Raw genomic sequence first — 14,310 nt, 5'->3', positions numbered from 1 at the left:
GAGATCCGGCACCAACAGCATCTGTCCCTCATCAGAGAAGCATCTCTTCGGGATCCTTCCTTCCTCCCTTCTTTATCCATCCATCAGCTCTTCCTCGCTGTTTACAAACTCACTGCTTATCTCTTTTGGCTCCTAAATTGTGCAAAAGTAGCATTTTTCCCTCCTCTCCTGCAGTTGCTCCTCTTTGTTTTTCTACTGGGTTTGGTTCAATCCCCGGGGGAAGCCTGCAGAGACGCCTGAAGGATTTTGTTTTTGTTCTCCTCGCTTTGTGAGAGTGAGACAAAAAAACACAAAGTCAAGGAGGGAGAAGTTTGTAAGCCTCTACATCTGGAGTGTGTCGCAGCAGGCCGGGTTGGCCCCGCTTTAATCTGAGCCCGCCAGTGGCGCCGCGCCACGCTGGCCCCGGACCCTTCTGCAGCCTCTGGGAGCTGGTGTGGACAGCGGCGGAACTGGGCGGAGAGGAAGAGAGCGGGGATCAAGTGGAGATTGGAAAAGTGTGGCTCAGTTTGTGGCGTAAATAGGTCCGTTAGGGGCCGCTGGGCTGCAGAAAGTGGAACGTTCGGAGCAGAGAAGCGGTTCGTTCCTGCCTCTGTCGGACTCCCTGACTCTAATGATGGCTGGGGGGGCATCCAGGGCCAGACCAGAGACTTTAACAAGGGGCCGGGCGGCCCGGGAATGTTTTTTTATTTATTTTTAAACTGTCTTTAATCCACTTTCCTAGCCTTGATGCTCTATTGGGAATCTGGTGCGAGTCTCTCAATCAACACAGAAAAACCAAATGAACGTTTGATCGATGAGGTTTTTTTTGTATTATTCTTTCTTTCTTTTCCCAAGTGTTTATTTGATGTATGCAAATTAGGGGCGCCCAGAACAAATACATTAACATTGGAGTCAAAACAATCTAAAAATCGAATCTAATTCAGTTGACATGTTGCAACCAAAGGCTTTAAAAGATTAAACATTGATGAAAAATATCTTTTTTATCATAGTAAATTGGAAGGTTCTGTCAACAGCCGCAAAATCCCATTTTCACCATGTTCCTAATGAGAAAACGTTCAAATCAGGCAGACATGTGAAATAACCCTTTTTAAATAATCTTCAGAAAGTACAAACATTTGAAGGTGGCTGAAGTGGAGATTTGGGATCCAGAATTTGAGGAAAAACCTCCTCATGACAGACAAAAACTGCTTCGTTTTGTAAAAATGAATGAATTTCCATTGCAAATGGCGATCAACCAGCAGCAAATATCCCCAATCAGCCGTCAAACACGTGCAGATCACATCAAACACTGGAACAATTCTGCACCAGGAGGCTTCAAAACACATCTCAGACCATCGTTTTCCCATGGAGGTGAAACACAGAAACGAGTCACGTGATCCATCCCAGCGAATGGGGAGGTTGGGTCCTGCCGCTCCTCCTGCCGCTCCTCCTCCTCCTGCCACTCCTCCTCCCGCCGCTCCTCCTGCTCCTGCCGCTGCTCCCGCCGCTCCTCCTCCTCCTGCCGCTGCTCCTGCCGCTCCTCCTGCCGCTGCTCCTGCCGCTCCTCCTACTGCTCCTGCTGCTCCTCCTGCCGCTCCTCCTACTGCTCCTGCTGCTCCTCCTGCCGCTCCTCCTACCGCTCCTGCCGCCCCCCTGCCACTCCTCTTCCTCCCGCCGCTCCTCCTGCCGCTCCTCCTGCCTCTCCTCCTGCTGCTCCTGCCACTCCTCCTGCTGCTCCTCCTCCTCCTGCCGCTCTTCCTGCCACTCCTCCTGCCGCTGCTCCTGCCGCTGCTCCTGCCGCTCCTCCTACCGCTCCTGCCGCCCCCCCTGCCACTCCTCCTCCTCCCCGCCACTCCTCCTGCCGCTGCTCCTGCCGCTCCTCCCGCCGCTCCTCCTCCTCCCGCCGCTCCTCCCGCCGCTGCTCCTGCCGCTCCTGCTGCCGCGCGGCTCCCAAACAGAGCCATTACTCAGTGCTCTGTCTGCCGCGGCTGTGTGATGCCGCCACTAATGGCCTGTGAAGTCAGTCCCTCTCCTAATGGGCTCTTCTGTCATCCAGCATCGCGCTGACTGACGCGCTGGCAGCAGCCTTCACCGCCGTCCCACCGCCGTCCTCTCTACGCTGACCAAGTTGCCATCAGTGGGACAGGCGGATGACAGCGTCTCTCACCTGCGTCTGCGCGGGTCCGCGGGACTGTCAGTCTGATCAGAGCGGCGCCGGATCGGCCAGGTGTCAGGAGAGAGGCCCCGCAGGCCGGCCCGACGCGGCCCGGGGGAAATGTTGGCTCAGGCCACGTCTCCGCGGTCGCCTCCCCTCCTTCCTGACACCTTATTGACCAGGTTTTAATTGCGAGCTTGAGGAACGCGGCGCCCGAGACACCTGCAGTCTCTATTAAAGTTGAGGGGGATTTTCAGATCTCACCAGCCTCCACCATCAGATAAATATTGGATTTAGTTGCCAAGGCTTTTCAGAGGGATTGAATAAAAATGTTTCCTATGCAGACGCACGGAAACGCTGTTGCAGCGCGCACGGCAGCTTTTGCATCACGCCTCTCTGATGAGAATCTCAACCGCTGTCAGGCTGATGGATGTATTTTCTTGCACCGCCGGGGTGTTTTGGGGGTTACACAACAGAGTCTCTCACAGCCACGGTGAGCATGACATGATGATGCTCCTCAGGTGAAGGGAAGAGACTCAAACCCTGAGAAAGAGTCTGTTTTTCAGGCCACAAACTAACAACCAGTGGCTGCTAAGGCGTCTTTGTGAGCCTCATATTACTTTTATTCAAGAGCCTAAAAGGCTTTATATCTTTGATTCATGTGCTTTACCTGCACAACAGTCAGCCATTAATCCTGGAGGGTCCGCAGAGCTGTTCCAGAACGCCAGCAGAAAGAGGGTCAGCACCAACCCCGCGGCGCAATGCTAATTCTTTTATACTAACCCAGGATGAAAAACAAACAAAAGAGGAGAAAACGCAAGTGGGAGAGTTCCAGAAAGGCTAAAACAAACCGGTGCGAGTGGGGTAATTTCTCCACAATAAACAGGTGTTTCTTTGTTGTTTTCCTTTCTTCTGCAGCCAGGCAGCCATCAATAGCATGTGAGGAACATTGATTTTTCACGCAGGCTTTTTGAAACCCTCCATTGATCCGCGCACTTCTCCTACAGCAGAGCGGCATCGATTGCTTTTGCCTGGGTAAATAAAGACTCAACATAACCGCTGCCACCAGCCAACTCCCCCCACTGGAACAGCCACCGGCAGAGAAATGAGCACAATCTGATGAAACAACAGTTTAGCCGCGGACTCGGGGCTGGTCTGGAGGAACGTGCGTCCTCTGAAAATACCTTTTTACCGGCCTGATCTTTGATGCTCCTCCGTTGGGGGGTGAGCAGAGGGAGCTGTCAGCAGCTCACTGGACCAAACTCCCTTTTTTTCCTCGTTCTGACTGCTCACGCTGGCACAAGAGGTGGTATTAGCTCCCATTATTGTTCTAATATCCCCCAAACCAGTGTTACCAGTTGTAGCCCCCCCGCCTCTTTTGACCTTCCTCCCCTCCTTCTGCAGGGTTAGATCAGATATTTGCTTGGAGAGAAGTTGTTTATTATGTGACCTGGAAACCAGGAAACGCAGCCTCAGCCCACCTGCTTTTTTATTGGCTAATATTTCTAGCACGGGGAAATTTCGGTCCCGTCTGCCAGCTGTCCTTGAGACCCCAGAGCCAGGTATCCCGACGTATCCTGTATCTCTCCATGATGGCAGGACATTAAACCAGGCGGCAGCCCCAGAGAAGGCTGGCTGACCGGCGCGCGTTCCCGACTGATCCGCTGGAAGTTCGTCTGGAAGAGGTTTATGTGACGTCGTGCCCTTTAATCAACCACTCGCACGTGTCGGTAATTTGCCGCAGGCGTTTATGACGCGGCAGCTTCCGAAACGCGTCTAATAAAAAGGAGCCAGAATGTTAAACAGTGCACGAAACGCCGGCGTTTGCATCCAATTTGATTTGTGCTGCAGTGCATCTGGTTGTGTTTATTACAGTCGCCGCACATCTCTCAGAGGAGCGTGTTTAGGAAAGTGTTGTGCGGGCAGAATGAGCCCCCCCATCACCCCCCCCCCCCCCCCCCCCCCCCCCCCCCCCAGGCGTCTGCCTTCTCCTCTGTGTGCGTTTACAAGTGATTAATGGCTGTTCTGCTACGCTGACGGATGCCGAGACAACAAAACAGAAAAGAGGAAAAGAGAAGATGAATCTGACAGAAAACGGAGGAAAACCAAAGGCGACACGCTGTAGGAGCGAGCTCGAGCTGGAACAGGAGTCTGGGCTAATTGCGTCGGAGATTTAGTGGGGGGGGGGGGGGGGACGGAAAAAAAGATGGCAGAGCCATATGAGAGGGGGTGCAGGGCTAGACCTGGATTAGAGGCGCGTCTGTGTTTGTGTTTAAGTCTGATAGACTTCCAGAGAAACTGTTCGCGGCCTCCTTCGAGTCTAATGAAGCCTTCTGGCATCTGCCACCCCTCCACGCCGCCAGGCCCGGCGCCGCGCCGCTCCAGCCTGCCCCCTTCATCTACCGCCACTCTCTCCTGCTGCGCCGCACGCTCCAGCGCATACAGGCGCTCAATCGGCGACATGCATGCGTGGCCGCACGCCGGGGCGGCTTGTCCTACACGCGCAGCGCCACGCTCCGCCGCCGCGGCTCTACTCGCTCATTGTTCGGGGTTCTGTTTGGTTGCATTTCTACTTTATCCCCAAACAAAGAGAAGAAGAAGCCAAGCCAGGAGAGCAGGAATCCATCTTGTTTTGGGTTGTTTTTTCCTACCCGGCCTCATAAACCTCGGGCTGGTGCGTGTTCGGGGATCACAGCCCAATCCAAGGCTCAATCAGCATAAACAGCACCGTTCCCAGGCTTTTTTATTATTAAATACAACAGTTTCCATGTAGCATAAATCAAATCAGCTTGTAAAAACACTGAAAAAATGTGTCTGAGACGCACGATGGCTGAGTCAGGGTGTAAATTCCAACATTTTTGTCTGGAGCTCTGGTTTGTGTTGCACGACTCCTCAAAGCTTTCAGAAGTGTTTCTTCTTTTTCCGACAAATGTTATCAAGCCAGGGAAGCACTAAACTGCTTTCTGGAGCTCATTTTGGGCACTTTCACCTTCCAGTTTGTCTTTTTACCAGTAAATCTTCTTTTCATTGTCCAGATCCAGCCTCTCTACTTTGGGTCAGGGCTGATCATTGAGCTGCATTTGCTCATTTTTACACGTTTCGCCCTCTAAATTTGTTCTAATACTTGCATCCAACCGTGTTCGAGCTCCAACTCGAAAGGCGAGGAATTCCGATGAAATGATCACTTACTTAAAGAATAAGGCTAGCTTTTAGCAGCTCGATGGCGGGCCCTGGGGCATAATGGCCCTGTTAAACAGCAGGAAAAGCTGAGTGCTTTACATTGTTGCTGCTAATGGAGTGGACCGAGAGAGCATAGGCGTCGTTGTGACCCGGCGAATTATAAATGAAACACACAATCATAAAAGCTACCTGACATTTCTCTAACGCTGTGTGACGTGAGCATTTAGGAGAAAAGGTAAGGACCCGAGGAACCATTAATATGTAACACAAGCAGAGCGACAAATGCACTTCTGACTTTTTATGGTTTGTCCTGCTTCCTGTTTCTTCTAAAAAACCATTTTTTTAAGAAATCCCCCCGTTGCTCAGCCATCTCGTGTCCGTCGGTAATAAATACCTTATAAAGCTAATTTCCTGTCCTCTGATGAAGTTAGACAGATCAGAGTAATTACTTTTATCAAGCACAGGAAACGGAGTCTCCCACAATCTCCTGCTATCAAGTCGGAAAATAAATTCTTCCAGTGTCGGCGGCCTTTGTTTTCCTCCACGCTCACGGAAGCGGAACTAAAATGTAATTTTCACTCTTTAATATCTCATTATTTTTCGGAATTAGCGGCACAAAGTCCCAGTAAACATGTTATTCCGACTCACGGTTTATTTTTTCCAGGCGAGTTTTTGCCGACGGCCCTCGACGTGCTCGTCCCGGCCCCGAGCTGCCGCCACTGAAGCAGGAAAACAAAGAACAACAACAAAAAAAAAAGAAAAAATCTGCCTCGGCCGCCCACGCGCTCATGACAGCCAGAAACACACACACATGCTTGAGGAGATAAACACGCTCACAAATGCCGACACTTTGCCGGCTGATATGACATCAGGCGGCAGCAGGCGGGATCCCTCCTGGGTTCAGCTGCTGTTAAATTAAACAGTAAATCATCTCGGCAAAAGACACCAGAGTGATGTGAGAGTCAAGGGCAACAGTTCTGGGCTCTTTAGGACATGAGGAGGACTTTATGAAGGAGATAAATAACAGCTTAACAAACAGCCTCCGTCTGGGCCCTTGGAGGTCGGCCCGGGAGACCCCGCGGATCGGCAGGATGAAGGCACGGCGAGAATTCCCGGGAAGACTTTGCAAAGGGGTGTGGGGGAGGAGGATTGTTGTGACATTTGACGAGGTCGGCCAGACAGGACGGGACGGTGGAAACAAGACGGAACACAGCGGCGCTAATCGACAGCGCCGAGGGGAAACATGGTAGACATGGGATGATGGTAGGAAAATCAGTCCCGGGCCCTGAGACTGAATTGAACGCCGGTCAAGAATTCTAATCTGATTTAATGGACTGTTGTTCCATTCTTTTTGTCGCTGGCTCGCTTCCCCGGAGCTAAAGCGCCAGGAAAATCCGAACCAAATGCCTCTGACCTCCTTCACTCCAGTATAACCAACTGTTTACATCGTCCCTGGATCAGGCGCACTGTGGCCACGCCCCACGTCACATGACCTCCGTGCGTAGTTCTTCCCCAAATCTCCGAAACGACTCTCAAGACAAGGAATCCGAATGAAAAGTGGTCCGTAGCAGCTCGTCCTTCTCCTCTGCCGGTTTATCGCTGCGCCGCTCCTTCAGCCGGCCCACATTTTTATTTGCTCCTCGATTCCAGGAGGAAAGGAACATTTTTCCGTAATGCTCTATAAAAGCCGAAGCGTCCCAGCGTGTACATTAACCGGTGTGGGTGTGCAGCTCCTGCACGGGGGCCCCGGCTCGCTCCGTTATGGTCCATCTGAGTCTGAGCAGAGACGGTTTCTTTATGTGAGGTGATTCCTGGCGGTTATGGTCATAATAAAGAGACTCTGGAGCGCCTCCACTCTCCCGTCAATGATTTTTCCAATGGACGTCGGGGACAAACGGGTGTTGACGACCCCTTTTCTGACCGGTACCGTCCAAAGACGCGCCATCTGCTTCCCGAAAGGGAGGGTGGCGGCACCTAGATCGGCCATCTGCGTGTCGTCCCTGGGACGTGCGCGCTGAATACACAGATGCGCGGCAGCACAAACACACACACACACACACCTCAATCTTCCAGGGTTCATTTGTCAGGATGACAGCTGGACGCCTGTTTTGCCAGACAGGATCTTCTGCTCGGTTAGCATGAGCCAGAACATCCAGGGAAACATTGTGAGGCATGTTTAGAGGCTGTAGCGAGGCCGTGTGTGTGTGTGTGTGTGTGTGTGTGTGTGTGTGTGTGTTGTGACTGAGCAGCTTCTCTAAACAGCCAGCAGCAGTATGCCGAGGTCCAGCCCCTCTTCAGCTCCCGCCTGTGTTTGGCTCCGGCAGCCTTGGCGAGGAGCTGCTCGTTCTGTCAGGCTTCCAGTCGGTGGAACGCACGTTCGGGCCCCTGCGCCGACACCTTCCCTGCTTTCGGTTTCCCTGGTGGCTGCTGGGAAAACTTACTTGCATTCCTTCAGTGGAATTGCGTGAGCGTTGGGGATGGATTCGGACCGCCGCCGCAGGGTTCCAGCAAGCTGAAGGAGGGGAAGTTTGAGTCCCCGCTGCCGGCACTCGGCAGCCTCTTTCTAGCGCTGCAGCCAGGGGTCACGCTTGGTTACAGGCTGGTGCTGATGCAGTCAAATTACACTCACTTTTATTTTCCACTTCTTACTTTCTCCCTCTCATCACGCTGGCTTGGCCTCCAGTATCCTTCCGGTCCAAATGTCCTCCCTCCCTGCTGCCACCTGCTGGACTCAAATGAACATAAGTGAAAGAAACTCAGAGAAAATGGATTTTAATAGCTCTCTCTCTCTCTCTCTCTCTCTGCCTTCCTGGGTGTGTGTGTGTGTGTGTGTGTGTGTGTGTGTCTGCACTGGGATTTGGAGCGGACTAAATGACTGGGAAAAGTGCAGCGACAGCAGTTTTAATGCCACTCCTGTCACCTCTCTCCCCCGTCTCCCTCTCTCTCTGCCAGTCTCCCTCTCTCGTCCCTCTAATTACACAGATTGGGTTTCACGGGGATGCGGGAACGAGGACTAACAGGGGGTCCTTGATATTGTCCTTGTCCAAGCCTCAGGGAGGGACTTGAGAAGTCGCCCATGCATCCATCACCCTCCTGATTTCACCATTTAATCAATCCTGTAATGAAATGTGTGCCGCCCGTGGGGGCGGGCGTGGCGAGATGGTGGCGAAGCAAAAGCTGTCTCCACCCTACAGTGGCGTGAGGACAGGTGGGACAGAGACACCTCCTGCTGCGGCACCAGGACCCCTCAGTTCTTCCCTCATAAAAGGCTTTATGGTAGTTTCATACTGTAGTAGATCTTGTGGATTACTAAATTGCCTATTAACAGAGTCATCGGCCTGTAATTGTCCACGTTTGCGGCGTCCAACGTGTCTCTTTGATGGACATGAGCAGAAGCGTGCCCATCAAAAAGGCCAAACCCATCCAGATCACCAAGGAAGCTGCTTCTACTTCCGCCTCCGCCCGTCGGCAAATGTCACCGTCTGCCCGTCTGTGGGCGCGGCTGCGCCGGCGACCGGGAACGTGGCGATGGCGGCGCTGCTGGCGTTTGTGCTTCATAGCTCGGTTTGTTGGTTTTGGTGGACACGTCTGACCCGGCCTCTTTGGCCGACTGTTTCCGCTGACCTGGTTCTCGACAGCAGCAACACACACCGACACATCAAAAAGCTGTGCGTGTGTGTGTGTGCGTGTGTGTGTGTGTGCTGGATCTCAGTCAGGTCATCTGAGATGGAACTTGCTGTACTCCACTCATGGCAGACAGCAGATTATATCCAATCAATGGTAGCAGCAGAATCATTCATGTATTCATAGAGGAGGGAGACGCGGAGCGTCGGCACAGATGCTGCGCGACAGTCGGTCAATTTTCTACCTGTTTAAGGCCGTGATTATAGATAATCTCCCAGCAGGTTGCTGCCATCACCGCACAGGCTGGATCAGTCAGAGCTCCATTTCCCTGTTTGCATAAATGCGGCGGAGACCACAGACCCGCCTGGATGAACGTGCGTCATTTTTGATCTGGGCGGGTCGACGGCGTCTGAGGGTACATGTAAACACCCGAATCATCGATCAGACGCTGCTGATTAGCAGGCAGAGCTAAGGCGTGCGCGTGTCCAGACTCCCGAAGGGAGCTTGAATGTGTGAAATCAGGCGAAGATTCAGCTAAACGGGTCGTTATTGGTGTTTTGGCGGGAGTTGGGCTGCTTTTTTGACATGATTGATGGAGGCGTGAGCAGTTGTAAATAAAGGCAGTGGCTTGTTTGGGGAGATCATCCATCCAGCCTGCATACATTTACCTCCTCATTCATCACGAATCTATCTCCTCCGTATTGGCAGCGTGACGGCGTTTCGCCTTCCCTTTATCTCCTGCTTCTCTCACGCAGCCCTTCCACAACATCACTGCATCAGCTGGCACGGCTGAATCTTGAAAATATCTCCAGACCAGGATGTTTATAAAAGATATCCACTGCAGTTAGCTTAGCATTCCTGACAGGAAAGCTAAAGATGATCAGCATAGCTTCGGCGCTAGCAGCTGCTGTGTAGTGACCCCAGACAGTCACCAAAACCTAAACTAATGAGCTGAATGTATAGTTTTCCTCTCTTAGGTCAAAGATATGCGTTGCCTTCTTATATTTATGATGTATAACTGTAGTATGGAGCCTGACCTGAGGGGGGGTAGGGCGGCCATTGTTGGGGCCTCTGGAGGCCAGATCCAGCTCTGGGGTTACGCTCAAGGTCACTGACTGGAAAATAATGACTGGAAAAGCGCCGCGCATGTTAAGGATGTTGAGGGAAAGTGGAGCGACTGGGAGGAAAACCCACGCCGCAACTGCGCGCTAATGTAAACACTCAACAAGATCCCTCCCCCCAGATGTGGCCCCACGGGTTTGGATCCACAGGGCTGTTCATGGACGTGCTGTGGGGACACACGCGGAGCTGCCACCCATGTAAGCGGTGCCAGTCAGACACCCTTTAAATCGAACATGAATTTCCTCAGTGAGAATTAATTCCTCCACACCCCAGTGGCTGTGGGAGAACGGCTCCTTCTCTGTTACACCCCCCCCCCCCCCTTTCCTCTCCACTCCTCTGTTTTCCCCAAAGACCCGGAGGCATGATAATTTCTCATTTGATTCAGTTTTGCCAGGCAGAAGAGAGCAAAGCTCACTGATAAGATCTCCTTAAGAAGCAGACAAGTTGTCAGTAATGAAGGGAATTGCTTTGATCCGTCTACAAATAGGTCATTTAGACAGTGTCTGCTTTCTGATGCGCGATGATACCGTCGCTCCCTCCCTCTCTCCCTCTCTCTCTCTGTCTCTCTATCAGGCTGAGGTTCGTCCCTTCTTCCCCCGGGTGGGTTTCCACTGTGTTATCCTGCGCTCTCTTATGTGTCTTGGGGACAGAATTGTGTCTTTATTAAAGTTAAATGTATTTATATTGGATTTACATTTTATGAGACCGCGTTACAGCGCGCACCGACGGCGCGTGCGTGTCCTTTTTCAGCGCACGGTGGCATCTGATGGTGACATGTTTTATGGAAATATTGACTGAATTCACATACATTTTGTGACGGGGGGGGGGCGCTAATTGGCTGGGATGACTGTAGCAACAAGAGTGTGGGAAAACCCAATTGGAATAAGGAAAGCTATCGCTTCCTAAACGGCGAGGACTTACACGGCCCCGCCAAGGCCGGAGGATTGAAGTCATTTCATTTTTCACGCACGGCTTCTGTCCCCCTACGAGACCTGAAGTGGCCAGAGAGGCGAGGGGGGAGAGGAGGAGCCACGATGAGAGGAGTCAAGAAGAAGACGAGGGGGGGGGCAATGAAGACGGTCGGGGCAGAGGTGGCGGCAGCTGGGTGTGGAGTAATTGTGTCTTCTAATGCGACAGGAGGGGTGGATGGAGTCAGCGCTCCTCCGCCTGGAGAGGAGTTTGATGGCGGAGCCTCAGGAGTTCGGCCACTGTTTGTCGGCTTGTTGGTGTTTAAAGGACGAGCAGCAGCAGTCGATGCCTGCAGCTCGTTAATTATCATCGCTGTCAGCAGTCATTTGCCGAGATGTGCGGCGGGCCTTCTGCCGGTACAACCCCCCCACCTCCTCCTCCGTTCCCAGTGGAAAAACACGAGGAGGCAGGAATAAATAAGATTAAGGATGTAATGACAGCCCGTTCTGATGCTAACACTGACCACAGGTGGCGCTAAAGATGCAGAAGAAGGGGGCTTCTGGAACAGAGGTCCGTCTGAAATGATCCTCACATGTTCTTATTAGCTGTTCGGGTCAGCCTGTGACAGACGGGTAGGAGTGTGTGTGTGTGGGGGGGGGGGGGGGGGGGGGGGGGGGATTGGTTCCTGAAGTTCCTGAAGATGGAGGGAACGTTGGGCAGCTGAACACCTCCAGTACACTCTATGAAGCTCTTCACTGAAATAGGCATTAATTTGAAGGTTGGCCAGTGTGTGTGTGTGTGTGTCTGTGTGTGTGTGTGTGTGTGTGTGTGTGTGTGAGACTGTGATTGAATCAGGCTGGAACGCCAGCTGACGTTCCCGACTTGTCACCTTCTTAATGGCCATAAATGGAACACTTCCAGGTGTGGACTCTATTTAGGGACTATATTTCTTAAAAAGGATCCAAATGATTCCCAATTACGCAGCACTCGGGGCCACCTAACGCACCTCCGCATTAGCCGTCCACCGCCAACGAGGGAAGCGCTCCAACATGGCGGGGTCTCTGATGCGTCTGTTCATTTTGACGCCGTTATTTTCATCCACACCTGTTTGTTGAGGCGTCTCCTGCTGTTTCTCACCAATTACGCAACCGTTTCAGCCCAATATTTCCACACTCTAATCTAACTCTCACCGGGTTTTTTTGTAATTTTATTCCTTTCTTGTTGTTGTTTTCCCCATTTCAACCCGTCTGCGATCCCAGCTTGGCTCCGGCGGCTCTTAATAAATCACTGCCCGGCTGCCAGCGCTAATGGCGAGAGCGCCGTGTGTTGATTTCATCTCTCCCAAACTGAAATATTGAATTTTAACTTCTCCTCCGAAGGTTTCTAACCCTCCCAAACAGAAGGAAAATTCTTCTCAACAGCAGCTGTGATGGAAACCGTCGATCCGTCCCGGCTAAAGAATCCGAAAGGGTTCACGTCTCTCTTCTGTCTTGCAGATCCGCTCGGACCAGGACCAGGACATCTCGATCCGATACAGCATCACCGGGGTGGGAGCAGATCAACCGCCCAACGAGGTTTTCAACATCGACCCCGTCCTCGGGAAGATGTTCGTCACCAAACCGCTCGACCGGGAACATCGTTCTTCTTACCATGTGAGTGCTGGTCTCCAGTGTTCCAGTAAATGGGTCCATTATATTTATTAAAATGTGCTGGACATTAGCGCCCCTAGTGGATGGAGATGTGTAGTGCATGAAGCTACTGGTTGTGTCTAGTGGGAAATGCTGTTTTAAGTCCAGGTTGCTCCTTGTATGTTTGGCAAAATCGGTCAAAGCTTTGATGAAGGGACGTCCTGGACAACAAGAGGAAGGATTAAACTTCCAGCTGAAATCAGTCCAGCTTTCAGTCATGTGACCAACCACAACTCATTTGAGGTTTCACGCCCTTCTGCTTAAAACAGACCTCTGAAGACAAAAATAACCCCACAAATTTATTTGTTCTATTTTCAGCGAATGTGCGACATCGCCTGCTGCTTTAGCATGTTAGCATTGAACGGAATCTTGCTGGTTTCACTAATGCAGAAAAAAAGTGCTGAAAAATCATCGAGGATTCACGCTTGGACCCCCGTTCAGGACCTCAGAGTGGGTCCAGGCTGAGTGGAGAGCATTAAGGAAATGAGAGGAGACACTGTGAGGGCAGATGTTTACGAAGCATATTTCCCATCAGTCCTGCTCCGACGGAAGCGACCCCGTCCTCTGATCCAGGCTCTCGACATCCTTCCTCCATCCCGACGTTCCGTCTGGCCCCGACATGCTCTCCTGACGTCGTGACTGAACAAACGCCGCCGCCCGTGTCGTTCGGAGCGCGTTGTGAAGAGTCTTTGTGAGGAAATCACTAAATAGTCGGCCTCAGGGACATCAGCGTTCCTAATTGAATCAGCACACTTGTGTTCTTTTTCAAAGGCATATGGAGACGCCTCGACCTCCACACGTAAGGTGGAAAAACAGATCCAGCGCTTCCATTTGAACTCGACATTTTCTCGGTAATTCAGTTCAGGGTGCATCTCTTCATTCTTATTCAGGCGGCCACCTCAACGCTTCATAATAGAAGCAGCAGCAGGGGTTGATTTTACAGCATGTCCCATCTTTGGGAGGAATCCTGGTTGGTGATTCCACTGATCTGAGGACAGCAGGGCTGAATATTAAATGGCCCGGCTCTGTCTGGGGCTGGATAACACCTTCAGGTTCCTTTAAAATATACAGTATATACACATGTTCAAACCCCGGACTTGATCCTGTCCAACCTTTTCTTCACAGCAGAGACACTCAACAAAGGGGTTTATTTTTCTTTTCAGAGTTAAATTCAAAGGAGACAGATGCAGCTTATGATTTCAGCAACCGTTATGCTGCAAGTTCTGGACCAACACCGCAGATCGTTATCAGCCCAACCCGCCGCAAATGGACCGAAATGCTAAATTTTTGCGGTGCAGAGGCGTTTTCGCTTTTCCGAGCTGCACTGAAAGCATCGTCACCTTGAAGGGTAAATAAATGTAGCTCCTTGGTGATTTATTTATGGTTTCCCCATTTCCAGAGCAGGAAGACTTTTAAATGCTGCCGAGGGCGTGAGGGCACGCTCGGATTTAGGCAGGAGAGCGGCGGCTAATGCTGAAGCTGAGGTTTGTTTTCCAGAGCGAGCGGGCTTTTTATTAACCCGCCAAATGAGGCAGGCTGCAGCCGGCCGTTCACCCGGAGAGCCACGATCCGATGCATCAGCAAATCCCAGTTATTAACTGAAATTATACTGGTTCATCTTGTAAACCTGGCAGCTCTGGGAGCCTCCATCAG

At 51.8% G+C, this 14,310-nt stretch overlaps 1 protein-coding gene across 1 annotated transcript in view; it reads left to right on the top strand.

The window, feature by feature from the left end:
• Positions 1-14,310, top strand: part of LOC101069589 (cadherin-4-like) — a 130,096-nt gene that overhangs the window by 91,681 nt on the left and 24,105 nt on the right. Inside the window, exon 6 of the mRNA XM_029833641.1 lies at positions 12,466-12,621. Coding sequence (XP_029689501.1) covers positions 12,466-12,621 — 156 coding nt within the window. The remainder of the gene's footprint in view (positions 1-12,465; positions 12,622-14,310) is intronic.

This window comes from Takifugu rubripes, chromosome 3 (assembly GCF_901000725.2).
Source record: "Takifugu rubripes chromosome 3, fTakRub1.2, whole genome shotgun sequence".
Taxonomy (NCBI): domain Eukaryota; kingdom Metazoa; phylum Chordata; class Actinopteri; order Tetraodontiformes; family Tetraodontidae; genus Takifugu; species Takifugu rubripes.
The sequence above is the reverse complement of the archived record's forward strand: the minus strand, read 5'-3'. Positions and strand labels throughout refer to the sequence as shown.